The following is a 26,393-nucleotide window of genomic DNA, read 5'->3' on the forward strand; positions in this document are numbered from 1 at the left end:
CACACAAAGAAGTAATTATCTATTTCATAGAAACAAAACACATGAGTGCGCACGCCATACACAACACACACACACACACATACATACATACATATACTGTTCAAGCGTTTATATAAAGATCAATAATAGTAGGAGGTTTCTTTCTTTTTGTCAAAAAATATAAGGAGCGCCATTATATGTAACTTAATATAGTAACTTGAATTATTTTCTTCGTTTCCTTTTTCTTTTATAAAATTTTACTTAAAATCTTATTTAAAATATTATTTCGTTATACTTGTGTTGAAACGTTACATTATATAAAATAGAATTTATTATAATTGATACTTGTAATATTCTATGTAATATCAAATTCTTTTTTGATCTTAAATAAATAGATATATTTATATAATAACGTATATATTTTGTTTTTCTTGAAATGAAATAGGAATACTGTGGTATGTATGAAGTAATAAATTGTTTTAGCTATATCAATGACATTACTGAAATATTCATTATTTATCCATGTAATATGTTCATGTTATATATCAGAAATCATCTCATCTTATGATTTATAATAATGTATCACTTTCTTTAGATAAATATTACTCTTTATATATCTTATCTTATATATCATATCTTATTTACATTTTAAAAATTTGAAAATATAATATAATTATTGTAGCTAAATTATTTCTTTCACATTGTTACATATAATATTAAATTCATGAACACTGATTGCATATTTATTTTTACTAAAACTTGATCATTTTGATTAAATAAGATTTTTCGTTATAATGTTAGTTCATATTATTAAATCAATTAAAATTAATCTAAATTGTTAAAAATTAATATTTATGATTTCTGCAACTTAAAAAGATCATTAAATTTAATTTGATGAATTTAATATTATATAATGATTATACTTACATTGTTATAAGTGTAATAATAATTATACAATCTGTGTATTTAGTATTTATAAATACTAATTATTGGCAAAAATTCAATATTTTTTTTATGAATTTAAGCCTTTATGTTTTCGTTTCATTCTTGCGTATGGACCAATTTCAGGATCCATTACAAAATCATATAATACTGATGTCCAAGAATTATGTTTAGGTAGATCATCATAAAATTCAGATGCAATTCGTTTTACCTGAAAATAAATATATTTTATGTATTTTAAACGTATATTTCTATAATCATAAAAGTAAATATATATATATATATATATCTTTTTTTTTTTATGTAAAATGACAGATTATACTTCAGGTAATCGTGAACCAGGAACAGCAGGAAAATCATGATGCTCATTGTGATACCCAACATTGAATGTTATAAAATTTAAAGGTCCATAATAGCTGTAAGTCTCAAATCCCTTTCTATACATATAATGTTCTGATATAAAGTGACCTGCTACAGGATGCAATCCCATCGCCATAAGTGATCCACCAATTAAATATATCAATATTTTACCACCTGATATATACACAAATATACATATTACAATAATATAAAAATATTTCTTTTTATATCTACTGAAAGTATAAAAGATTTACTAGGTTCTTACCAAAGAAATACCACAAAATTGCATCAAATATTAATTGTATAGCTAAGTTGACATACTCAAGCATTAATGGCGCTTTCGGATAAGTTATTAAAGGACGAAAGGCATAAAAAAATGGTTGCAAGCATATCCAACAAAATTTACCAAATGTCGTGCAAAATAATTTTGCTTCTAGTAAAGTTGGTAAATCTGTATCAAGTTTTTCATCTCCCTGATACTGTATATAAAAATGTCATGTTATTTCAAGACTTTTATTAACAAAAATCTATCAATGATTATTAATATAATATACTCACACGATGATGTTCCAAATGATATTTTCTAAAACTGATAGATACTGGTATTCCTATTGGCAAATTAGCAAACATTCCAAACAGTCTATTGGCCATAGGTCTAGCATGCCCAAAGGCAAGATTGTGTGATATTTCATGAATTGCTAAATTATGTGAGGAGTGTATATTAGATTTTATAGAAACAAATTGCTTATATTTATTTATTGTTTGTTATTTATTTATTTACTTACCAAGCATAAGCGAATGATTAATAATACCTCCAAAACAATATGCCATTAAAAAAAGTTGTGGATAACTTAAATGTTTAGCAATAAATAAGGATAAAAATTGTACTAAAACCATTCCAGTTACTATCCATTTAAATTGAGGATCGTAGCCAAATAATTTCTTTATTTGTGGATATTTTTCTGCAATAAAGACAATAAATTAATTCTTAATAATGACAAATGTATATTTGTATGATTAATTATAAAATTATCAAATTATAATACAAATTATTTCTTATGTTAATTATTTCAAATAAATATAGTTGAATTAAAACATAAATTATGCGTATACAAATATAGACATCATAATATATTATATACATTAAAAATCATGATTTTAAGTAACAAATTGTATAATATATTAACATATATACATACATACATACATACATATATATATATATATATATATATATATATATATATATATGATACATAATATATAAATATAAGATATATATCTCTTCTCTACAATATAATAAAATTGAGAATTTCTTAGATATGATTATTACCTGACTTCATCGATAAATCTTATAAAAAATGTTCTGGCACAATCAGAGTACACAGAAATAAATTTATTGATAAGAACATCACGTACAATCGGTGTATAAATTTATTATACATGTACGTACGTTTCGTATATGTTAAAATATACAATAACAAAAGTTATATTTTTTCTATTACCTAATATTATTTTACGACGACTAGCGTGTGGTTCTTCGGTATAAGTCCATTCGAAGTCTGTTCTTGAAACGTGTTGTCCCATCTCTTCTTGACATGAACTTTCACGAAACAAGAATGATCACTTTTGCCGATAATTTCGCCGAATCGTATATATATGTATGTTCATATATTATATATATATACCATACCGAACGAACAGGAATATTGTGTTATGTGCGCATGCGTATTTTACGAGTTAAACCGATGATAAATTATTGCTCGATAGGTAATATCGATTGTTTATTCGAATTAATACAATAGAGCCAAAAATGATATGTGTTATTAAAGATGAATGAGAGAAAATAAATAAGATGGTAGTAATGGGAATAAATTGAACGTTTATTTATTTATTATCGGCATTGTAATACATAATATGATGATACATATGTACATAAACGTTATCTATCGATTAGTTAAAGTTTCGAATTTAAAATGTAACCAGTCTGATAATCGATATATCCAAATCGAGAGTATATCGATACTAGAGTTATCAATATCGAGATGAAATTAGATGTTTGACACGTCGAACAACGTCAAAGATTTATATGTAATAGTATGTGTGCTTTTACGGTCAAGTTATCATAAATTTAATAACTTTATCATTATCGTTAAAAGCGTTAAGATCGTTCGATGATAAACTCTTAAAATGCTCTTAATAGGTTATGAAAAAGTATCACTTGTTACAATGTCGTAGTAGATATTTAAATTTTAAATATTGATAGAGGTTAGACTTGCAGCTGTCGTGCGATGTGAAATTTTTGAGGTCTAATTAATTAAAAAAAAAAAAAAAAAAAATTTATTTCGAAATGTCGAAATTTAGGATGCTTCCGCGTACATCGCGGATCGTAGCACTTTGTTCTGCTGCGAATTTTATAAATGCAGCTGATCGAGTTATTATGCCGATAGCCATAGTTCTTATGACAGATGAATTTAAATGGAATCTCCATTGGCAAGGATGGATATTATCCGCATTTGCATTTGGCTATTTTACTAGTCAGGTATGGAATAAAATATGTTTAAATTAATTGACATGAAAATTATGTTAAATGAATAATTTGGTTGTGTTATGTTAATTGATATTATATAATATTAATTAGATTATTGGTGCAAGTATAGCAAGTCGTTTTGGTTGTAAAACAGTACTAATGTTGGCCGTTTTATTATGGTCTATAAGTACCGTTGTAACACCTCTTTTGGCACAATCTGTTCCGTTACTTATAATCTGCAGAGTGATTCTAGGCCTTGGCGAAGGATTAGGTAAGGATTTTAATAGAACCAAACAATTTCAATATGTCAGGTACGTAATTGTGAATGTTTTAGGCTTGCCAGTGATATTTCATTTATTTGCGCACAGTGTTCCAATAGAAGAAAGATCAAGAGCATTTGGTTATCTTGTGGCTGCTGGTTCTGTTGGTCAAGTTGTTGCATCGGTTGTAAGTGTTTTTAAAATTTAGTTATAGTTGCATGCATTTATCTATAAAAATGCATTAATTATTTCTTTATTATTATTATTAATATTATTATTGTTATTATTGTTGTTGTTGTTATTATTATTATTATTATTATTATTATTGTTGTTGTTGTTGTTGTTGTTGTTGTTGTTGTTGTTATTATTATTATAATTTTTATTATTAGATATGTCCTAATTTGTCCTGGCAAAGCGGATTTTATTTATTTGGTAGTATTGGAATTGTTTGGACTTTGCTGTGGCTAGTATTATATCAAGAAACGAATTCTCAGGATGAAATTCCTCTCTTTGTACCAAAGGTAAATTCTTTTTACAATATCAATAATTTATATATATATATATTTATATATGAATAACATTTTTTTAACTATCTTTTTAGGTAACACAAAATAGAAGTTTACGTTGGACTGAATTCATTACGCATTGGCCTTTATGGGCTTTGTATATAGCACATTTTGCAATGAATTGGAGTAATTATATAATTATGCAATGGTTACCCACTTACTTGGCGAGAAATATATCTGCTAATAAAGAAAGTATTAGTTTAACAGCACTTCCATACATCGTCAATTCTCTTGTTGGTATTGGTAATGTATCTTACAGAAATGTTTTATTTATTTATTTATTTTTTTTTTTTTTTCAAAACAAATTTATAGAATATAATAAATATTAAAATTTTTATCCAGTTGCAGGATATAGTGCTGATAATCTTATACAAAAAAGATGGTCCGTCTTGTCTGTAAGAAGACTGATGACAAATATAGGATTAATAGGGCCAGGAGCATTTTTATTAGCATTTTGTGCAGTTGATAATTTACTTGCCGCAGTAATGTGAGCATTCTGAAATATTTTTGTGTGTAATAATATACAATGTTTATTATATATTTTTATATGCTAATTGTATATATACTTGTATCGAACAGTTTTATTTCTATATCAATGGGACTTTGTGCATGCAATTCTTCTGGGCATCTCAGTAATCACGCAGACATAGCACCAAACCACGCAGGAATTACTTTTGCTGTTTCAAATACGATCGTACGTATTTCTCTTTCTTTTTTTTTTTCTTTTTTTTTTTTTTTTTGAAGAAGGCTATGTATATATTAGTTTTAATTCGTCAATTAAATTTCTTCCAGGCAACTATTCCTGGTATTTTGTGTGGTCCATTAACGGCTGAATTAGTAACGGCTTCTCATGGTCGATGGATGCCAGTATTTGTTTTAGCTGCAGCAATTAATTTCACAGGGGCTATAATATACCAAAGTCATAGCTCAGCACTTCCAGTATTGTGATATGATTCATTATCAAAGGACGAACTATCAGTTGTTCCAGAAAAAGGATAGCATATTTCTTTATTTGAAAGTGTATATTTACATCGAGACTGTGGTATATAGATTATACACAACAATATAGTTTTGGAATCTTAGTATATAGATCCAATATGGTATACACTTATATTACATAGAAACCATTGAAAAACATATCAAGATATCAGAAATATATTTTAAGAGACTCGTAATAGAAGATATACGTTCGATGCAGTTTAGTGCAAAGTGATGACAATTGCAACAGTGCCATTTTTTTTTTGTCTTAGATGCATAGACCGTAATTTAATGGTTAAAACTCTCGACGAACGTGTTGTATGAATATAAAATAGCACATTATCGTCTTTAATTTGTGCATCATGACGTCACGAATTAATAGGTAACATTTTGTGATATGTTTTAATATATATATATATATATATATATATATATATATATATATATATATATATATATATACATATATATACATATATGTATATATATAAATATATATATACATACATATATATATATACACACACATATATATATATATATATATATATATATATATATATATATATATATTATATTATATTATATATATATACATATGAGATTTTAATTTTTCATATAGAAAAAAATGTATATTCTGTATAAGTCAACATTGTACATAAAGAATGTTTAAGAAGCAATTTTTATATATATATCTATCTATATATATATATATATAAAAAAAAAGAAAAAACGTGCCATTCGGTTAGTTTCTTTTTTTCTTTTCATTTTTTCTTATATAGGATACAACGATAGTAAATCTTTTTTTAAATATTCCGACTGAAGGATTTGATCCAATACATCTTTCGATAGATTTAGACCATTAAAACCCATTTCAACGAATGCATTACCTTCTAAGAATTTTCCATTATTCTTCTCGTCAAAAGTTTCAATTGATTTTGTATCTACATTTTTCGTATCACTCATCGATCCTATATTTTCTGCTATATCATTATCGTTCTTATGTGTTTCGATTTCATATTTCTCTAAATTATTAATATCGTTTTCATTAATGCAAGTGGTATAATCGAAATCTTTTTCAATATTCTCGTCGAAGTCATTTTCAGATTCATTTACGTTGATATTTAAATCTTTATCTTTCATCGTATCAAGTTTATCAATATTCGTGGTATAATCATCTAAATATTTTTCTATCTCGGTTGTAACTTTAGATGATATTTTCTCTTTCAATAAATCATTTTCATTTGAATTTAATGAATTTGATTCGAAGTTTAAGATATCGTTTATATTCCATAATCGTTTTTCTGTAAACAACGAACGTTTTTTATTAATATCTTTTTTTTCATCCCTTACAATATCTTCCTTAAATAATTCCTTGGTTGGGGAAGTATTTGTAGATGTAGATTTTAAATCAGTCCATTGATCTCGTTTTGAAAATAACTTGTTCTTAATACGTTCGACGTCTCGTTGAACTATTGTTTTAGGTTCCTTTGAATGTTCATTGATACTTTTTAATACGTCTCGATTCATCGTCGAATCAGCGTCTTGTTTTATTTTATTTACATTGCACGTAGTACTTTCCAAAATGTCATATAATTTTCTCATACGTGGATTTGACATATATTTATTTTTTTTACGATATTGATATTTTTGAAATTGTTCCCAATTAGTTTTCATATTCTGCACGTCCTGATCGATTTTATTTAATTTCAACGATGTCGTTTTATCTGAATGTAAAAAGAAATCGTTATATTTCATGAACGCAGGATGTGTTTATTTATTTTTTTTTATTTATTTATTTATTTTTGTTTTTTTTTTTTTTTTTTTTTTGGTAGATGAAATTATACAAAATTCGAATTTAATCATAGGACTTACGTTTATTGTCCGATACATTCGAAATTTTATTATTTTTCGTTGAGGTTGTCTTGTTTAAAATAAATGGTAAAAACGTTTGATCCTCCAGTATGTTTGTCATTTTTTCTTCTTTTTCGAAAACATTAATCGAACTATTTATAGAGGGATTTAATTTTGGTAACGATGCAATTTGACGAATTTTACCCTTTGTAACATCTTTTTTAACTGTAGTTGTTGATTTAGAAACTCTTACATCTGTATAATAAATAGATGTCCCAGAAATTGATTAACTGGTAATTAATTTATCATTTTTATATTAATGAACAATGATCATTCATTCTTACATTCCAATACCTTTTAACGCATCGTCCTTTTGAATATCTCCAAAAGGATTAAATTCATATACGATGTTGTTCGTCGCAGAGATCCTTTTTATAGGTTGCCACGTATGTGCTGTCCTTTTTATCCAACGTGCATTTTCCGTATTCTATTAAACGCATAAAATTATTAAATTATTCATTGAATTAATAGATTAAGATTATTTTGTCATCTTCAATGAAAATTGTCACGTACGACATTCTGTTTAATTTTATTTTTTCTCGCAGACATTCTTCTCCCATTATTTGATCGTTCTTTAGCGTTATCGTATTTAGAAATAATTTTTGATTTGGAATCGGACGGATCTACATCAGAATCCAATTGATTATCACAATGTAAGGAACATAACGCTTCCGATATTTTCTGTTTGTCGATTCTGGCCAATCTGTTTCTATACGATATTTGAAAATACAAAATTTGTCTATGATTATTCCTTCCCTTTTTTTTTCTTTCCTTTTTTCTTTTTCTCTTAATATATATTAAAAAATTATTTAGATCTTACTTGTTGTAAACGTTAACGCGAATGTACTCCCTTAAAACTTTTTCAGGGCTCGTGAAATGTTGAAAATTAAATATCACTTTGTCACCTTTTCTAACGAATAAAGGATAAGCTCTGAAAATATTCTTCTGTGTTGGATTCGATTTTCGTGATTTCTTGTTAAAACTGAAACTTGACAACTCATTTTTCATCTTTTTTTTTTTTTTATTTTTTTTTTTTTATTTTTGGAAATTATTTAGAAATAAATAAGGCTATTATTTATTCAGAAATAAATTCACGAAATGTTCTACAATATACAGGATGATCTATTTATGACTCGAAATTTTATACATCAAGGATTTGTTAATTCGTAATCATATAAAGTTGAATATTTTTATATGAACATACGTATGTACATAAAATACGTCTCCTAACAGGATAACACAAGAGAATTACGTTGTACGCCAAGAGAACTTTTATTATTGGGAGATTATTTTGCACGAATTGTTGTCGACTTTATATGTCCTCGAAACAAAAAATTAAAATGTCAATAAATAAATATCCTCTTTCAATGATTAGTAGCTTTATCACGAAATATTTTTACGAACATACATAAATAAATACATATAAATATAGATGTGCACGTGTTTATCAAATAATTTCTATTTTTCATTTTCATTTTTTTATATTAATGTAATTATGAATCTCGTGAGTACTATGTTAGGTATCAACAACCTGTATATGTAAACTGTACACGTAATCACATGAATATAAATATGTAGATATTATAATTACCTGTTCGAAGTTTTGACTTTGATCTCGGTCTTCGTAGATTCTTCGTCGGGTTCTTTCGTTTGTACTTTTTGTTCGACACTTTGAACGAAATAAGATAATCCTTCGAGGCGACACTTTTCTTCCCGATTTTGCGATCTCAATCCCCGAATGGAATTTACGCGGTGCGGTAAAAATCTAGGAAGATAATGGGATCGCGAACAATTCGGGAAACCACTTTCGATATAAGCCAGTTCCGAAAAACTTCGTCAAGAGAAAAGAATTATTTTTTTTTTATTTCTTCCTTTGATTTTTTCCTTCTCTTTTTTTATCTTCTTATATATAATCCTAAGATTTCATTGGGAAGTTAATAAATATACATTCCGGTCAAACGTTAACGCACCATTTATTTTTGTCCGATAGCAATTTTCTTTTCTTTTCTTTTTTTTTTTTTTTTTTTTTTTTTCTTTTGAGAAAGAAATCGATTACCATCGATCACCTATCGACAAATTATTCGATTAAATTATTATTTTTTTTTTCTTCTTTTTTCTTTTCTCTATTTATTTATTTATTTATTTTTTTTTTATTATCTTCGTCATTATCATTTGAAATAAAAAATGAAATAAAAGATCGTCGTTATTATACGAAATAAATCGTACGCTTAGATAGGTATTTATCAGTCTTTATTTCGTAACTAATCGACAGATCAAAATATATTTATATATACATATACATATATATATATATACATATATATATATAAGTATATATATATATATATATACATATACATATACATATATGTGTATATATATACGTTAACACAGTGTCCTATAACGGTAGACACAATCTAGGAAGGAATGGGATTGTCGGGGTTTGATTTAAGGAAATTTATTTTTTTTCTCTCGTTTAATCACGATGCAATTTTTATGTTTGATTTATGGCAAAAGCTAAATCAAAACTGTATAACTTTATATTATATATTATAATACTTTGTGCGATTTCTCATCGAACCAAGTTTGACTAATTCATGAGTTATCACTCACGTTTTGTGATAATCATCAAATTTGACGATGATGATAATAATATTTATAATATTAATAATAATATTAATAATAATAATAATAATAATAATGATAATAACAATAATAATCATAATATTAATAATAATGATCATAATATTAATAATAATGATAATAATAATATAGGATCCTTGCTCTCTTTTCACAATTGCGTTTGAAAAAATAGACATTCAGAGCCGTTCGGGTGATCCTCTTAATTCTTTTGCTTTTTTTTCTCTTTTTATTTTTTTTTTTTTTTAACATTTTCTATAGCACGTTTTTTCTCTCTCTCTTTCTCTCTCTCCCTCTCTCTCTCTCTCTCTCTCACACGTAGGTCATTTAAATCTCTTTCTCTCTCTCCTTTTCAATATTGTTAAAATAATAATGATAATTATTATTATATTATGTTGATCGTTAAGTTAGCAGCAAAGTGCGACTAGAGTCATTACAAACTCACTATACGGCGGGGAAGTACGTTTTCCTGCGAGAATTATATTTTCTTTTTTTTTTTTTAATGGGGTTCGTCTTGTATTGTTGTGTACATATGTATCCTTTCTATGTACTTACAATTCAGCCGAGGCACCTTTGACACGCACTTACTTTATTCGCTTTACGGAAAAATCGTAATGGAAGATGTATAAAGGGAAGAAATTGAAGCATTGGAGGTAGCGCGCGTTTGTTATTAACGAACGGAGCTGAAAATCGAAGGAGATCATTCTTTTTTTTATTTTTTTCTCCCCTCTTATCTCTTTTTTCGTCTATGAAAAGAGTTCTCCTCGAAGAAATAGAACTTTGATATTTTATTATATTTTTTGTTTCTTTTTTCTTTCTTCTTTGTTTGGTAAACAAAAAAAAAAAAAGAGAAAAAAGAAAAATAAGAAAAAGGAAAATGATCATCACTTGTACGCGTCGTTGTTGATTGGCTTAACTAGAAAGAATTAAATAAATAAATAAAAAAAGAAAATAAATAAATACAAAAAAGAATAAATCAATAATTAAATATATCAATAAAAATTGATCATTAACTTTAATAGATTTTCGATCTCCGTTCGTTAAGAAATAACTGCAAGGAAATATTTTCATCGCGCGCGATAATGCAAAGGTACTTTTGCTAAAAACCATTCTTTCTTTTTTCCATTTCTTTTTTTCTTTTTTTTTTTTTTTTTCTTCTTTCGTACGGTTCGTTCTTCGCGGATTTTCTAATTTTGATATTTCGTTGCCTCGCTAGGCAAAACGACGCGTTTCGTCAGGCCTGGTTGGGCGTCGTAAACGTCAGATTCGATTCGTTCATCTTCATGAGTTGTTGCCTTCTCAAATCTCTTGGACGGGTTGCCGGATTGCAAGCACTCATTGATGAAACTGCAAACCGTATTTACGTAGACCTCACGGTACATTGCATAATGTTTTACATGGGGTGAATTTGTAAAGAGGACAAGTTGTACACGTACACCGCGTTCTGCGCGTCGGCTTGCGAATTTTTCAACGTCCTGAAAATATAATATAATACGTTATGTTCAAGATGATACATTGATTTAATATAAATAATTGATTTAAAATCTATTATCCCGTTTGAACTCTACTTTTATCTTTTTTTTTTTTCTTTTTTTTTCTTTTTTTTTCCTTTTTCTTTCATATCTTTTTTTCGTTTCTTTTTTAACCAACGTCATTGCATCTCTGAATTTGACGCTTAAAAGAGATACGAGAATGATAATTATTAATCGTCCCTGTCGATGCAACGATATTAAATTAATAAATCAAAATAATCAATCGTAAAATATGATCAAATAAATGGCTGATGATTATTGTTGTCATATCTGTGGTGACATAAGTATTTTATCGTTTAGTCGTCCGTTATTAACGTTCGAATTAAAAGAATTAACATTTTAGCTGACTAGATGATTTGAATAGAAAAAAAAAAAAAAAAAAAAAAAAATGCGTCAATTAATTACGTTTCGCATTGATTACACAATTATGCTCGATGTTTTCCTTTTTCCCTTTTTATATGGATTACAATTAATATTAAAAAAAAAAAAAAAAGAGAAAAGTATATTTCTGCAAATTCCAAAAAGTTATTTGGTTGTTTAGTTGTTAATGAAACACGAATAATTTCGATTTAATAAAATGTAAGCGAACGCGTCAGCTGTTTTTACATTTGATTTAAAGAATATTCTGATCAACTAACGGCAGCTGGAATCAATGTGTCGGTGTTCGAGTAAAGAAAGAGTTGCGGCCAAGAATAGGATTCTTCCATCAGTGCGAATGGATTAGATTGAATGGTGAAACCTCGTCCAAGTGCATGAGCGATCACCTGTAAAAAAAAAAAGGAGAAAGAAAAAAAAAATCAACAAAAAAAAGAAAGAGAAACGTATAAGTATATTTATCGATCAGGATTTATAAAAATCTTCATCAATCGATCTTATCTTAATTAATTTACATTTAATTCTCTTTTTACACGATCCTTTTTTATTCTTCTCTTTTCACGTTTTAAAAAAGAAAAAAATGATTCTATTCTTAGATGTTATAATATTTCGATATTATGAATGGCACATGACGTTATTTTCTTTGAGAAATATACGTCTTTACTTTAAATATAAAGTGTTTGAAAAAAAAACAAAAAAAAAAAAAAAAAAAAGAAAAAACAAAAAAAGAAGAAAAAAAAAGCAATTCCATTAAAAATAGACTAGAATTTGATTCAGTGATTTTCATACTTTTCTTTTTTCGTCTCGAAAACAATTTATCGCTCGTATTGGCTTTTCACAATATTTGGATGCGTCCTTCTATCTTTTTTTTTTTTTTTTTGTTTTCGGTATTCTTTTTTTTCACTTCCGGAACAAATCTATCGCGTAAATGAAGAATTAGATGTATCGTTATAAAATAAATAGATACATAAGTAAAAAAGTAATAACCTCAAAGAACCAGAACATTGATAGGAAGATTGTAATGAAGAAGGACATCGGTATATTCGTCAGAGGATGTCCACCGATGATAGCACTGATAGCTTTGAACAGAGACGTAACTCTTCTTTCACCTGGTGCACTGTCAAAGATCACACCCTTCACTTGCGACTGAGGAATAATATTAACAATGAATTATAATGATTCAATATATTATATATTGAAGTGAATAATATATATTCAGACTTGAGAAAAAGAAAAATAAAAAAAAAAAAAAAAAAGAAAAGAAAATAAATAGAAAGGAAAAGAAAAAGAAAGCAAAGCAAAAAAAGATTACGATCTAGGAAAAAAATTATGTTTCGTTACTTGTATCGGTGAATCCATTTGTTGCATCGCGATACTGATGTGTTGATAAAGCAAAGCTCCACCATTGCTGAATATATGAAAGAATATCGGATGATCGTTCAGACTGTTTTTAGCGATCACCTGTAATAATCGTTTGCCTATATAAGGCATTTTATTCCTTCGTCCAAATAGACATTCCATCGGTGCCGTGTAACGAAGAGTGATGCAACTGCAAATTATTTAATACTATGATATCAACTATGATTTTATTGAAAATATTTATTCAAACGTATACAAATAATATTGACGTTTTACTTATTATCGTTAAAACGTTATATATCCGAACGACGGATATATTTCATTGTTATCTTTACAATCCCTTATCTATGGCCAATTCCGAAAAATTTCGCTTTTAATTAATCCCTGGAATTTTTTTTTACGTTTTTACCGTTTTTCTTTCTTTCTTTTTTTCTTTTTTTTTTTCCTCCCCTTATAGGAAGAAACATCTCAAACTATTTTAATTTAAATGCAACTATCAAATCAAGTTTTTACGTGAGATTTTTAACGATGTCAATTGTACTTTAGAAAATCCCCCACCCAATCCCCGCCAAAAATAGACAGACAGACCGCGGCACGTAAGTTAACACGCGAATATATATATGTATATATATATATATATATATATATATATATATATATATATATACATACATATTTCGCATACAAGGTATTAATTAATAACTATTATCGCTGACACGTGTACATGCTGATCGATTGCACCAGCCAATATTTAAAGCTGCCAATATGTCTCGAGTAAGGTGCTTAAAAAAAAAAAAAAAAAAAATAAAAAAAAAAAACAAATTAAGGCAATCGTTATGGACCTTCGCCGGCGACAAAATAAAACTTAAGGCAGATGGAAGAAGGGAGATGAGTGATATAAAAAAAAATAAAGAAATAGAAAAAGAAGAACAGAAGAAATAAAAAAAAAGAAAAAAGAAAAAAAAAAAGAAAAAAAACGGAAACCGGTCCTAGTCAGGTGAACAGCATCTGTGGAAAGCCGGCAGAAACGTGCGGTCGATAATCGTCGACTAGAAACGTAAAACATCACCGGCTGTCGTGCTATTTAAACGTGAAAATTATAATCAAAATTTTTCTCGAACGAAATATTTTTTATGAACGAGATAAAAGATAAAGATTCCTTCTATTTCTTTTCTTTCTTTTTTTTTTTTTTTCTTTTTTAATAAATCACAGCGACGAAAACTTTACAACGAATAAAGTATCTATCTAATTGTTGAATCACGATGCTGACCTTGAAATTCTAATGACAGAGTATGAGTAAGCGAATGATAGATAGATAAAAAGAGAGAGAGAGAGAGAGAGAGAGAGACACGAGGTTACGTTCAAAAGTATCCTACCTCTTTTCCTTATAGATAGCACTGTATTTAGCCAAATATCTGTCTTGACAGCCAGCCCATCCAAGTAAAACGACAAGTGGCCGTTTGTCCTCTTCATAAACGAAGACGAATTCCTCCTTATGATCCTGTCCATTATTCGTCGAAGAAGTCAACGTCGTTGGATCCTTCGGCGATGGTGGAAAGGACGGGAACATTATGCAGTATTCCAAATCCTCTTGATCGCTCATCTTTTCCGGCATGATATCGTATAGATTACCTCGCACCTATTTGGATGCCGGAAATACGTACTCTTTCAATGCGCGTAATCTATATTTATGTAGCCGCCGTATGATGACGGCAACGGAAAAGCTAGTTAATAAGGTGATGATGACGAAGTGAAGATGAGGAAGTGGAGATATCTATGCTAGAGTATCTCGAGGAAACGAAATGAAACGTAACGTTGAGCGCGGGCTACTCGAAAGAGGGAGGTAAAACGAGGTGGTAAAGATGAAGAGGGAAAGATGTATATACGCGTATATATCTTCCTATCTCTTTCTCTCTCTCTCTCTTTCTCTTTCTTTCTCTCTCTCTCTCTCTCTTTTCAACACACACTGATACAAGCAACATATAAAAGCACCCCACCAATCGCACTAGGAAAGCTCTCCTCTCGTTCGGCACGAGCTTGCGTCGTTCCGTTCGCGTTCGTTCTTTGAAAGCGCGAAAGCGAATCGGAGGATCGATAAATGGAGTTTCCTGAAGGTGCACGCGAGAGCTAGCTCGCCTCGTGTCCAGCTCGAGCAAGACTATTTTATACGGAGAGTTATTTTCTCTATGTTTCTCTCTCTCTCTCTCTCTCTCTCTCTCTCTCTTTCTTTCCCTTTTTGTTTTTTCTTTTCTTTCTTTTTTCTTTCCTCCTTTCTTTTTTCCTTTCTTACTTTTTCTTTCTAAAGGAGAAAGATCGAAAGATCGATACGATTCCTTGTAACTTTTCACATAAATTTAAGTTCCATCATAGATTTGATAATTCATCGAATGACAGGACGTTTTACGAATCAAATATCTACCGAGAGTATCGATTGACCACAACAGTGCAACGAGTTTAGAATAATTTCAGATCGTTCAATGCGCTAATTTAATTCTCGATGTGTTCATATTTTTTCATAAAAAGCGCAACGTAATGCTATCGTCTTTTTTATAACCGATAGAAAATCTCTCGTGTTCCGAAGAAGAATTTTACCGTCGTTCTTATCGGCTACGATATGATTGGTGGTTCCGTTTAACTCGTTTAACGTGAACATAGAAAATTTGATGATCGAATAATCAAGCGATAATCGAAATCATGTATTAAAAATTATGTTTCTCTTTTTCTCTTTCTCTCTCTACCTCTCACTCTCTCTTTCTTTCTCTGTGACGTAATATTCCCTCGTATGTATACTATTTTATCTAAATCTGTTCGATTCGAAATCTGTTAGAACGAGGAAAATTGAAATACGTCGATTAATTCGAAGAGAGATTGGGAGACGGCGGGGAAGAGAGAGGAATCGTTCTATTCTCGTGATTTTGATTTCCGTTTTCCATTTTCCGGAAGAAATAGAAAGTTCATATCGTTCGTACGAAAGTTCAAAGTTAAAGGGGTCGTCTTTTCTACCCTTCATCATTTACCACTCGTTTCAGTAACCTACGTTACCGACCACGTCGAGAAAGTAGAACGAGTCGGTATGATAGAAATCTCTAAGAAAATAATTAATCGTTTATTATCAAATTTCAGTGGGTAAGTCGAATCGATAATTTCGAGAAAACGCGTAGGTGGCGCCAAATATGAAAGGTATTCGCGTTGGGATGGTAGACGTTGAGCAGGCGCTCTCACCCGTTGGACCCGCGTTTGGATGCTGTCGACGCGCATGGCCGTCGCGAGTCGTAACCGAGATGCATCGAGAAAGAGGGAGATAGACCGGCCGAGATTCAAACTCGAAATCTAAACGACCGAACACTCAGAGTCACGCGAGTGGCCGCGCGATACGGCTCGGGCGTTTGAAAACGTACGGACGACGACAAAGGACGCGGCGAGTCGCGCGCCATGTGCGATCGGAGAAGTTTCAGATTAAAGAGGATCCTCTGTGTTCTATCTATCGTCAATGGCATCGTCCTACCGATCGGTGAGTATATTTCTCATAGGACGAATCGAACGGAATATTTCCTTCATTTTCTATATTTGATTCGAAATTATGCGCGCGCTTATGTCCAAGAAGTTCGTGGCGATGACTTTGGCGACGAAAAAAAGAAAAAAAAAGAGAAGGAAAGAAAAAAAAATGTAAATAATAAAAAGAACATACTCTTTTTGTTTTTTCTTTTTTTTTTTTTTTTTTTTTCTTTCATGAATAGATCATCCACGGTGTTGTCATATCGTTGATTATAATAATTGCAAATATCCACGGATCGTCAATTACAATTATTATTTCAACTCGACTCAAATTCACGATCAATTGGAAATTTGTTAACTATCATTCTTATTGGTCAATATAAAAATGTACTATTATCGATAGTTGCGTGGATATTTCGTTGAGATTGAAAATCAAGTGGCAATCGTTTGGTATGATTTTTTATACGTTGAATCGTGCCGAAAGGACCATTCAGTTCTTCAGAAATATCCAGTTGATTAAGTCGTAAAAGTTAACGATTAGTTTTATAGAGATATTTCAAACTGATGGTACGACCATCAATTACTAATTAATGACTTTATTTTCCTCTTGATTAATACGTTCGATGCTCGTTCGTGGACTCGGAAGTGTCGTTCCATTTTTTCTCTCTTTTCTTTTTCTTTTTCTGTTTTCTTTTTGTTTCTTTTTCTTTTTTCTTCTTTCTTTTTTTTTGTTCTTTTTTTTGTTTTTTGTTTTTTTTTTTTTTTTTTAATTTCTTTAACACGTAACTTTGAATTAACGGCGAAGTATCCAACGAAACGAAGAAAGTTTTGCAGTTTTCCTGCTGCGTTCAGCATGAGCTTGATATGCACGTTGAATAATAAAGACATCAATGAACAAGACCCTGGCGGTCGCGTGTTACTTCGTGCGTTTCGTGTTAAGCTTAATCGTAGTATATTCAAAGTTTTTAGGACATAAAAACTTTTACTATTCTCTTATGATTACTCTGTGTTATTTTCAAACGTTTTCAAACAAAAGATAAAAAATTATTGGCCAGACAAAACGAAGTAATATTTTTTTTTTTTTTTTTTTTTTTTTTTGAAAAATTGAAAAGCAAAAAAACGAAGAAAAAAAAGAAATATATATATATATGTGCGTGCGTGCGTGCGTGTGTGTGTGTGTATGTATGTGTGTGTGTACATATGTATATACATATGTACGTATATATAATACTAATTTTCCTTCAACATTTTTCATGCCTCAGTATTAATTCTCTCGAATTTTTTTCCCCTTCTTTCTTTTTCTTTTTTTCTGCTCTATTTTTTTCTCTTCTTTTTTTTTCTTTTTTTTTTTTTTTTTTAATCTTTACGTTTGTCTTTTAAACCAGACTTTTCTCTACAATACAGACAACGCTTTCAAGAATTTCATTAGCGTGAGAATCCTCGAGAGAGCAGTCTACGGATTACGTTTCACCCAGACATGAACGTAATTGCGTTCGGTTTTATTTAATTCTTCGCATTTTTTAACGGAATTATTATAATAAAAAAAAAAAAAAAGAAAAAGAAAAAGAAAAAAAAAGAGAAGAAAAAGATTTCTTTCTTTAACGATTATACTCATGTATATGTACGCATACGTATGTATATAATTCCCGTAAAATAAAATACAAAATATATGATAAGTATACTTCATTGATCAGACAAATATTAAGAATTATATACAAATTTCATATACATAGCTATATGTATGTGTATATCCACACTGTATATATATATATATATATATATATATATATCGATGCAAAATGGTGATAATATGCCATGCTGTTTCATTTTTATTCTCTTTTACTTCTCGATAGACGTAATACGCGGGCAAAATTGTATTCGAGCGAAATTCCATGTGAAGCTTCGCTGGGAGAATATTTCGTCGCGCACTGGACTATGAGGATGCCTATATGTTAGTAGCTATTTTATGCAGTTTAGGTATGCACCGATGCATCACGAACGTTCGCGCCACTCCTCCGTGAGGAAAGTATCGGAGGAACGCTTAAATATATCCTTATATATATCTCTACATACCTATGTATTTTATATATATATATATATATATATACATGTATATTATATAAGGTTATATACTCGAATGTTTACGACTGAAAACACATGAAATAATTCGATTACAATAAGTCGAGTGTGAGGGGATGTTGCCGATTAAATTTTTCCTCTGGATTTTTAATTATCGTTTTCTTTTTTTCTCTCTTTCTCTCTCTTTCTCTCTCTCTCTCTCTCTCTCTCTCTCTTTTTTTTTCTTGTATTTCTATCTTTATTTTTTCTTTCTTTTTCGTCCTATCCTTTTCCATTTTTTTTTTTCAAACCATTTGAAATCTAAAATCGTGACCTCGTTTCTATCCCCTTAGGATTTCTCACATGGAAGTTTCTCATCTCTTATGCAAATGAATCCACGCGTTACGTTCAAACATATATGAAACAATAGATACGCCAGAATGTTTGGAAAGTCTTTCTTTCGTGACGTATTCTCTTTAATGTTAAATCGTTCTCAATTGTTTATCAGATTTCGTTAAAATAACGAACGATATCATTTAATTATTATTGTTAACATTTAACCAATCGAATGAATTATCTTTATCGTTAGATATAAAAGATCGTAGATTATATTCTCTTAGATATTTTTCTTCTTCTTTTTTTTTTTTTCTTTTCCCTTAGAAAATAAATTATTTCATTATTTATTATTCATCTAATATCGAATATAATTGTTTTTAATTTCTTATAACAAGTCAAAAGTATCGAGCTTATTAATGATTGATTAATTATTATCTATTAATTCGATCGAAGATATTACGATACATTGTCAATATTTTAACAATATTTTCTTTCTTTCTCTTCCAAATTATTATGTCACGCATAATTAATTATTCGTAATTATCTGAAAATATTACGAAAGGAATAAGAAAATATCGTGCTTTGTTCTCGAGGATAAAATGATCGAAGAAATTACATTTCCGGTAGATCCAACGATCATTGAATTTAATTCACGTGGATTAATTTCTTTCTTTTCTTATCCTTTTTCATTTTGCAAATAATTATTTCAGACAGAATTATTCGTATATTCTCTGGAAACATTTTATCACGAAAGGAATAAGAAAATATCGTACTTTGTTTTCGAGGATAAAATTATCGAAGAGATTACATTTCCGATAGGTACACCAACGTTGATTGGACGTTAATTTACGTGAATTAATTTCTTTCTTTTGTTATCTTTTTTTCTTTTTCCTTTTTTTTTTCTTCTCCTTTTTTTCTTTTTTTTTTTTTAGCACATAATTAAATCACACATAATAATTATTAAATAATAATTAAATAATTATTAAATAATTCTTTTACAAATAATTATTCGTAATTCTCTCGAAACATCTTATAAACAAGAGGGAAATAAATTATCGATTTAGTTTGCCTTTCGCAAACGAAGTAAATATCTATATCTATCTATCTATCTATCTATCTATTTATCTTATCCGTTCGGGAAGAAGTTCTCATTCGTTGCTTCATTCGAAAGTCTTGCTTTAGCGTTTTTACTAGTGAAGAATTACTAGTGAAGAAAGTTAAGAATGAAGAAAGCAACGACGTAGAAGCAAAGAAAACGTCTGTACCATATCCCCTTGCCCGATCTTCTTTTCGTTGATCCTTACCGATCCTTCGAAGGGGAATAAACATCGGAGATTGGATTTTGGATTACCAGTATCCTTATGCTTCGAGGAATGGGAAGAAGACGGAGAACGGAATAGTGGGGATGATAGTGATGGTGATGGGTAATATAGGAATAGGAGAGGAGAGAAGAGAAGGAAGGAAGAGTGATAGAGGGGGAGAAAAGTGAGGAAGATGCAAATAAGGGAAAGGAAAGGGCGAACGTTTGAAGGTCCTCGAAAATATATAGAAGTTGAGTGTGTGATTCGGTGACACAGAAAATCAACATTTTTATACTACGAGTATTACCCGGGGCTACGAGAAATACGTATGACCATTTCTCTCTCTCTCTCTCTCTCTCTCTCTCTCTCTCGTTTGCTCGCTTGCTCTCTTTTGATATTTCCTTCGTCCCAGGACACAACGTCTTTTCATCCTTCGTCCTCAATCTCTCCCCTTCATTCTCCTTTCAGGATTTTTCGTGAAAACGTACGAACACGTACGAAATCGTAATATTTCCCACTCCCTGACCGATTTTTCATAGTACTTTTTGTCGCATGAGATAAATTTTGACTAGAATAAATATGAAGTGTGTCTGTTTATGCGTATATATATATATATATATATGTGTGTGTGTGTGTGTGTATATGAAAAAGAAAAATCAAGATAGAGATAGAGAGAGAGATAGATAGATAGATAGATAAATAGATAGAGAAAGAGAGAGAGAGAGAGAGAGGGAGGATTATGTTTGTTTTCGTTAGAATTTTAATAGGGAAAGGGGAAAAAAAACTGAGCGATTCTCTTTCATATTTTTAAGTAATTATCGAGATAAAAATGATCGATTGATAAGCGACAATGTATTATCATCGTATTATCTACGTAATATATTAAAAACAAAAAGGAAAATATGGAAAAGGAAGAAAGAAAAAAGAAAAGAAAGGAGGGAAGGAAGGAAGGATGGGAAAAAAAGCGGATATCCCATCTAGACTATATCGACGAAATGAAAATTGTCGATGACTGGGGTCATCGAATTTTTTATGAGTCGAAGTAAATCATACGATCCCGTTGGTATTCCAATAGAAATGAAATTTCATTAGGAGAATAAAATAGGACTCGCGTACGTCGACGACAAGAAGAAATGCCTTTTTATAAAAGAAAATGTCTTCGTCCTCGGAGTCCATCTCCTCCATTTGTTCCCTTCTTCTCTTTTCTTCTATTTTTTTCTGTCTGTCTCTTTCTATTTCTCCCTCTCTCTTTCTCTCTGTTCGTCTGTTTGTCTCTTTGTCTCTCCGTCTCTCTTTTTTTTTTTTGCTTTCGAACGAAAGAAACGTCCCTGAAAAGCGAGAAAGCTGGAAAAATTAGCAATGTAAATTCCATTGCTCCTGATGCTTACGTTCTCTATCATGATCGATCGGACTTCGCCATTGCTTACAAATGAATCCTCCTTCGTTTCCTTCGTATAATATAACAAAGCTTGATTTACCTTATTTAGTTTTCCCCTCTATCGAATTAGTAACACATCCATACGGATGAGATTGAGTCACATTAATAATTAACTTGAGAATAACGATTAGTTTGATTACTCTATTCGCTCTGTTGAATGAAAAAAGAAATAATAAAAAAAAAAAACAAAAAAAAAACAAAAAAAAAAATAAATAAATAATAAATAAATAAAATAGAAAAAAAACTCAATTTTATTCCCTATAGACAAAATGTTTTCTTCTTTTTCTTTTGTTTTCTTTTTTCAAACTATATTTAGATCTCGTCGGTTCATTATAATTCATACTATATATATTTTTATTCCCTATAAATTCATCTCGTGTTTTTTTCTTTCTTTTTCTCATCAGAGAAAAAAAAAGATACAAGATAATTATTTCCATTTTTTTGTCTTCTTTTTTTTTTTTTTTTTTTTTTTTTTTTGACACACAAGATCTGTCTTTACGTATTTATGTTATTCACGGCGCAACTACGTGTCGTATTCTCTCTCTCTCTCTCTCTCTCTCTCTCTCTCTCTCTCTCTCTTGCTTTCTCGCTTACTTTCTCGCTCGCTCACTTGCTATTTTTTTTTCTTTTTTTTTTTTCCACGTTCTATTTTCAAGCGTACCTGTCAAGCTCCTGACAGATTGTCCGTACGATAAGCGGCGTCGGACGAAAGAGGAATTGATTTATAATGGTCGTGCCACGTTCGTAGTGCCGATAGCGCTTGTTTCCCGTCAGACGAAACAATATTAGTTAGACGAAGCGAATCCTTTAATTTTTTTATGGTTTTGAAAACGTTTACTTATAATTTTCGAACGTTCCGCGTTCGTAGTAGCTTCGGGATAAAATAAAAGAGTCGGTATGACCTTAATTTGTGGGTGCGTTTTATTATTTTTTCACGTTTTTCTTTTTTTTTTTTTTTTTCTATTTTTGTTTCTGTGTTTTCTTTTTTCTGCTTTTTATTAGCGTAAATCAACTATGAATAGAGAACACGTGGGCCTTCCAATTAATCTTTTCGCGAATTAAATACTGCATCGAATATGATATTACTCGTTTACCTTCAATTTGTTATTAATTCGCTTGTTCTCTTTCATGCATTTTATTTTATTTTGTTATTGTTTTTCCTCCCTTTTCTTTTTTTATAATCTCTTTCTCTCTTTCTCTCTCTTTCTCTTTCACAGATCATTCTCCGTCATTTTTCGATGGACCGCAAATGGATCTCCGATTCGGTGGGAAATTGCAAATTAAAAAGGACAAATTAAAAATTAATCGGCTTCTACGTTTTTGACTCTTGTTTGTTTCTTTGTGTGTGTGTGTGTGTGTGTGTGTGCTTTTTTTTTACTGTTTTAATTTCTTAGTTTTTTTAGTTTCGTCGAACAAATGCCGCGAGGACCGACAAATATCGCGTTTTTATCGTGCGAGACTAATTCCCGATTAACGAATAATTCACCCGAATAAGCACATTTTGACGATGAGAGAAGAAAATAAGAAAACGTATTTTTATTAAATTTTATTTTTCGTTTTTGTGACGAATAACGATACATCGAAAAAAAGTTTTATAACATGTTCGAAACGTTTGATTTCGCTTATGAGATTCGTTTCGTTCTATTTGAGGAGAGAGAAATAAAAAAAAGAAAAAAAAGAAAAATAAAACAGAAAAAGGAAAAAATTAGGAACGTAACAAAATTAAGAGACCAGATAGAGTACATTTTATCTCATTTGAAATAATATTTTATTTCATTTAGAATAATAATTTATGTCATTATCCCAATTACTCTTTCTCTTTATTTCTTTCGAGGTCGTTCTCTTGTCCCTCTCCATCCCTTGTCCCTCTCTTCATCCACCAATCTTTATTTCCTCGAGTTAAAAATGATCATCTAGAAACTGGACAAATATGAATAGTGTTGTTGGGTGTGCTAGGTAACAAGGATATTCGATAAATTATTTCTTCTCTCTCTCTCTCTCTCTCTCTCTCTCTCACTCTCTTTCTCTCGTGCGCGCACGCTCGAACTCGTTAGTATTTTAGACACGTTATCCATCTAACAACGAAAATAACATGACCTTAATACAATTTCGTCTCATAATAAAATATAAGGTATCGACGAGGATTATATGCAAAAGCCTTATGATATTGAGACGTAATTAAAACCTTAATAAGACAATGTAGGTCATTACGCGCGAGTTCGATTATTACGATCGATTAATCCAACGTCGATTGAGATATTGATAAGATAATATATTTCCTTATTTTCCCCTCCCCGCCAAAAAAAAAAATAAAAAAAAAAAAAAAAAGAAATTAAACGGAAAAAGTAACGAAAAAGACAAAAACGAAAGAAAAAGAAAAAGAAAAAAGATCGAAACACGCAATTGAAGTGCTTTATTATAAAATCTATCGAGTATAAAGGATTAATATTTAATTTAGGATTTAAAGAATAATTACACTTCAACGAAGGGATGAATTAAATTAACGACGGATAGAAACTTCTGGAAAACTAGGCTCTGATCGATATGAGGGGTTGGGGATGGAATGGGAGGGTAATAGGATAGGATAGGTAGCCAGGTAGAGTTAGACCTGGAATACGAAGGGCATATGCACATACAAAAACATACATGTGGACACAAACGCATACTAATGCACATACGTAAGTGTATGTGTGTATTTTAGGATTACTGAATCATTACTTAAGGCTTTAAGGGAAAGTTCGAGTCGAGATCGTGTCGAAGTTTGTTCGATGGTCGTCTACGAAGAGACAAACGATATGTACATCGAAGGTTCAGTGCCCAAATCGACGTGACACCGCAAACGTCTTGCTAAGACTATTTCCGAGCGAAGACATTGACGAAGGACAGATTAATCGCATTACCGATTGTCGAACGGCCTTTGTAGATAGGAGTAAGTCTTGGTCAGTAAATACCGAATCTATACCCGAGTATATAACCTCTTTATATACATACACGTAGCTAGGCTAGCTAGCTTAGCTTTAACTATGTCGATCTTCAGCATCGATGTCAACTTAATCTACCATCCACACCGTCTACTGTCGAGTTTAATTAAACTTTTCCAACGAAATTCGCCAGTTTTACTCTCTCTCTCTCTCTCTTTATCTTTCTCTTTCTTCTATTTCTTTTTCTCTTTCTCTTTCTTTATCTTACTCTTTGTTAACCAGTAATCAGCTTTTGTCTATATATACATATATATATATATATAGGATATATATATATATATATAGGATATATACGTATGTGTATGTATCTTCTATTCACCCTGTATTTTCTCTCTCTCTCTCTCTCTCTCTCTCTTTATCTTTGTCTCTGTCTCTGTCTCTCTATCTTATTCCATGTTAACCAGCAACCACCATTCGTCCCTACATATATATATATATATATATGTAAGCGTATGTGTATATGTATATCTTGTATTCACATTACATTCTCTCTCTCTCTCTCTCTCTCTCTCTCTCTCTCTCTCTCTTTGTCTCTGTCTTTCTATATGTATCTTTGTTTCTCTATTTCTCTCGCATTTTACAACGAGTAAGAGAAACGAACGAATTACTTTCTATCACCAACGGCGAAGCTTTGTTGGCCTCTTTAATCGCTTCTTCCTTAACAAAAGTAAGTTCTTTTCTTCCCTTCACTTCCCTACTATACTCTAACCTTCCGCTCGACCGCATCCTTGAAACTAGTCTGCAATGAGATCTCTCTCTCTCTCTCTCTCTCTCTCTCTCTCTCTCTCTCTCACTTTCTCTATTTCTCTCTTTTTTCTCTCTCTCACTCTCTCTCTCTTTCTCTCTCTTTATCATTATTTTATTTTAATTAAAGATGAATATTTATTGATAATCATATTGAAAGGATCGGAGGAGAGGAGTTAATTATCGAAATATTTTACGATTGAGATGTCAATAATATATTAGTGAAAACCTTGTAGACGATTAACGACAGCGTTTCTCTTAATTACGTATTTCGCTTTAATTAACTTTAAGTTAGATTTTGAGATGAGAAAATCTTCATCGTCATCATCTCTCTCTCTCTCTCTCTCTTCCTCTCTCTCTCTATCACGACGACATCGAAAGTCGAAACTTTCGTGCTTTCGATATTCCAAAGGTAATTTAAGCTTCGTTAACTTCGGTCCGCTTCGACGAAGTAAATAAAAACGACTTTTCAAAGTTAAACGCTTATGCTTGCGCTCGTTCTCGCGCAAGGGGTACCGTTCGTGGTATGCGTTCATGTGATTTCTACACGTCATCGATTTATTTACTTTATTTATTCACCTACGGTCTTATTTGATTTTCGAACT

The 26,393-nt window shown here is 30.3% G+C and overlaps 5 protein-coding genes across 5 annotated transcripts in view; 2 read left to right on the plus strand and 3 right to left on the minus strand.

Moving 5' to 3' along the window:
- Window positions 1–875: 875 nt before the first annotated feature.
- On the minus strand, window positions 876–3,091 carry LOC124422791 (sphingolipid delta(4)-desaturase DES1). Its single transcript, XM_046959694.1, has 6 exons — window positions 2,787–3,091; window positions 2,067–2,243; window positions 1,840–1,979; window positions 1,547–1,760; window positions 1,244–1,455; window positions 876–1,132 (listed from the first exon to the last, which is right to left on the minus strand). The coding sequence occupies exons 1-6, from the start codon at window positions 2,866–2,868 to the stop codon at window positions 992–994; spliced, it is 966 nt and encodes a 321-aa protein (XP_046815650.1). The 5' UTR covers window positions 2,869–3,091; the 3' UTR covers window positions 876–991.
- A 134-nt stretch (window positions 3,092–3,225) lies between these two features.
- On the plus strand, window positions 3,226–5,967 carry LOC124422790 (sodium-dependent phosphate transport protein 1, chloroplastic-like). The gene is made up of 8 exons (XM_046959693.1): window positions 3,226–3,823; window positions 3,923–4,082; window positions 4,146–4,258; window positions 4,461–4,592; window positions 4,673–4,880; window positions 4,980–5,124; window positions 5,217–5,331; window positions 5,430–5,967. Exons 1-8 carry the CDS (start codon window positions 3,632–3,634, stop codon window positions 5,583–5,585), a joined length of 1,221 nt encoding a protein of 406 aa, XP_046815649.1. The 5' UTR covers window positions 3,226–3,631; the 3' UTR covers window positions 5,586–5,967.
- A 397-nt stretch (window positions 5,968–6,364) lies between these two features.
- Window positions 6,365–9,108, minus strand: LOC124423171 (protein PFC0760c-like). Its single transcript, XM_046960656.1, has 5 exons — window positions 8,350–9,108; window positions 8,043–8,238; window positions 7,824–7,956; window positions 7,491–7,724; window positions 6,365–7,342 (listed from the first exon to the last, which is right to left on the minus strand). Exons 1-5 carry the CDS (start codon window positions 8,535–8,537, stop codon window positions 6,390–6,392), a joined length of 1,704 nt encoding a protein of 567 aa, XP_046816612.1. The 5' UTR covers window positions 8,538–9,108; the 3' UTR covers window positions 6,365–6,389.
- Window positions 9,109–10,062: 954 nt separating this feature from the next.
- On the minus strand, window positions 10,063–15,477 carry LOC124423172 (transmembrane protein 53). The gene is made up of 5 exons (XM_046960657.1): window positions 14,812–15,477; window positions 13,418–13,625; window positions 13,064–13,222; window positions 12,340–12,465; window positions 10,063–11,644 (listed from the first exon to the last, which is right to left on the minus strand). The coding sequence occupies exons 1-5, from the start codon at window positions 15,048–15,050 to the stop codon at window positions 11,357–11,359; spliced, it is 1,020 nt and encodes a 339-aa protein (XP_046816613.1). The 5' UTR covers window positions 15,051–15,477; the 3' UTR covers window positions 10,063–11,356.
- Window positions 15,478–16,681: 1,204 nt separating this feature from the next.
- The window catches only part of LOC124423170, a 63,109-nt gene continuing 53,397 nt past the window's right edge, over window positions 16,682–26,393 (plus strand). The window contains exon 1 of the mRNA XM_046960655.1: window positions 16,682–16,946. Coding sequence (XP_046816611.1) covers window positions 16,868–16,946 — 79 coding nt within the window. The 5' untranslated portion in view covers window positions 16,682–16,867. The remainder of the gene's footprint in view (window positions 16,947–26,393) is intronic.

The sequence above is a fragment of the Vespa crabro genome, chromosome 3 (assembly GCF_910589235.1).
Source record: "Vespa crabro chromosome 3, iyVesCrab1.2, whole genome shotgun sequence".
Classification (NCBI taxonomy): Eukaryota; Metazoa; Arthropoda; class Insecta; order Hymenoptera; family Vespidae; genus Vespa; species Vespa crabro.

Excerpts from the sequence above, each read along its gene's own strand:
- LOC124422791 (XM_046959694.1), bottom strand. The coding sequence starts at position 2,868 with ATGGGACAACACGTTTCAAGAACAGACTTCGAATGGACTTATACCGAA. Across the intron at positions 2,244-2,786 it reads TCGTCGTAAAATAATATTAG|AAAAATATCCACAAATAAAG; the intron begins GTAATAGAAAAA and ends TCTTTATTGCAG. Across the intron at positions 1,980-2,066 it reads TAATCATTCGCTTATGCTTG|CAATTCATGAAATATCACAC; the intron begins GTAAGTAAATAA and ends CACATAATTTAG.
- LOC124422790 (XM_046959693.1), top strand. The coding sequence starts at position 3,632 with ATGTCGAAATTTAGGATGCTTCCGCGTACATCGCGGATCGTAGCACTT. Across the intron at positions 4,593-4,672 it reads TTCCTCTCTTTGTACCAAAG|GTAACACAAAATAGAAGTTT; the intron begins GTAAATTCTTTT and ends CTATCTTTTTAG. Across the intron at positions 4,881-4,979 it reads CAATTCTCTTGTTGGTATTG|TTGCAGGATATAGTGCTGAT; the intron begins GTAATGTATCTT and ends ATTTTTATCCAG.
- LOC124423171 (XM_046960656.1), bottom strand. The coding sequence starts at position 8,537 with ATGAAAAATGAGTTGTCAAGTTTCAGTTTTAACAAGAAATCACGAAAA. Across the intron at positions 8,239-8,349 it reads CGCGTTAACGTTTACAACAA|AAACAGATTGGCCAGAATCG; the intron begins GTAAGATCTAAA and ends AATATCGTATAG. Across the intron at positions 7,343-7,490 it reads GAATGTATCGGACAATAAAC|ATAAAACGACATCGTTGAAA; the intron begins GTAAGTCCTATG and ends TTTTACATTCAG.
- LOC124423172 (XM_046960657.1), bottom strand. The coding sequence starts at position 15,050 with ATGCCGGAAAAGATGAGCGATCAAGAGGATTTGGAATACTGCATAATG. Across the intron at positions 13,626-14,811 it reads GCTATCTATAAGGAAAAGAG|TTGCATCACTCTTCGTTACA; the intron begins GTAGGATACTTT and ends AATAATTTGCAG. Across the intron at positions 12,466-13,063 it reads CAATGTTCTGGTTCTTTGAG|GTGATCGCTCATGCACTTGG; the intron begins GTTATTACTTTT and ends TTTTTTTTACAG.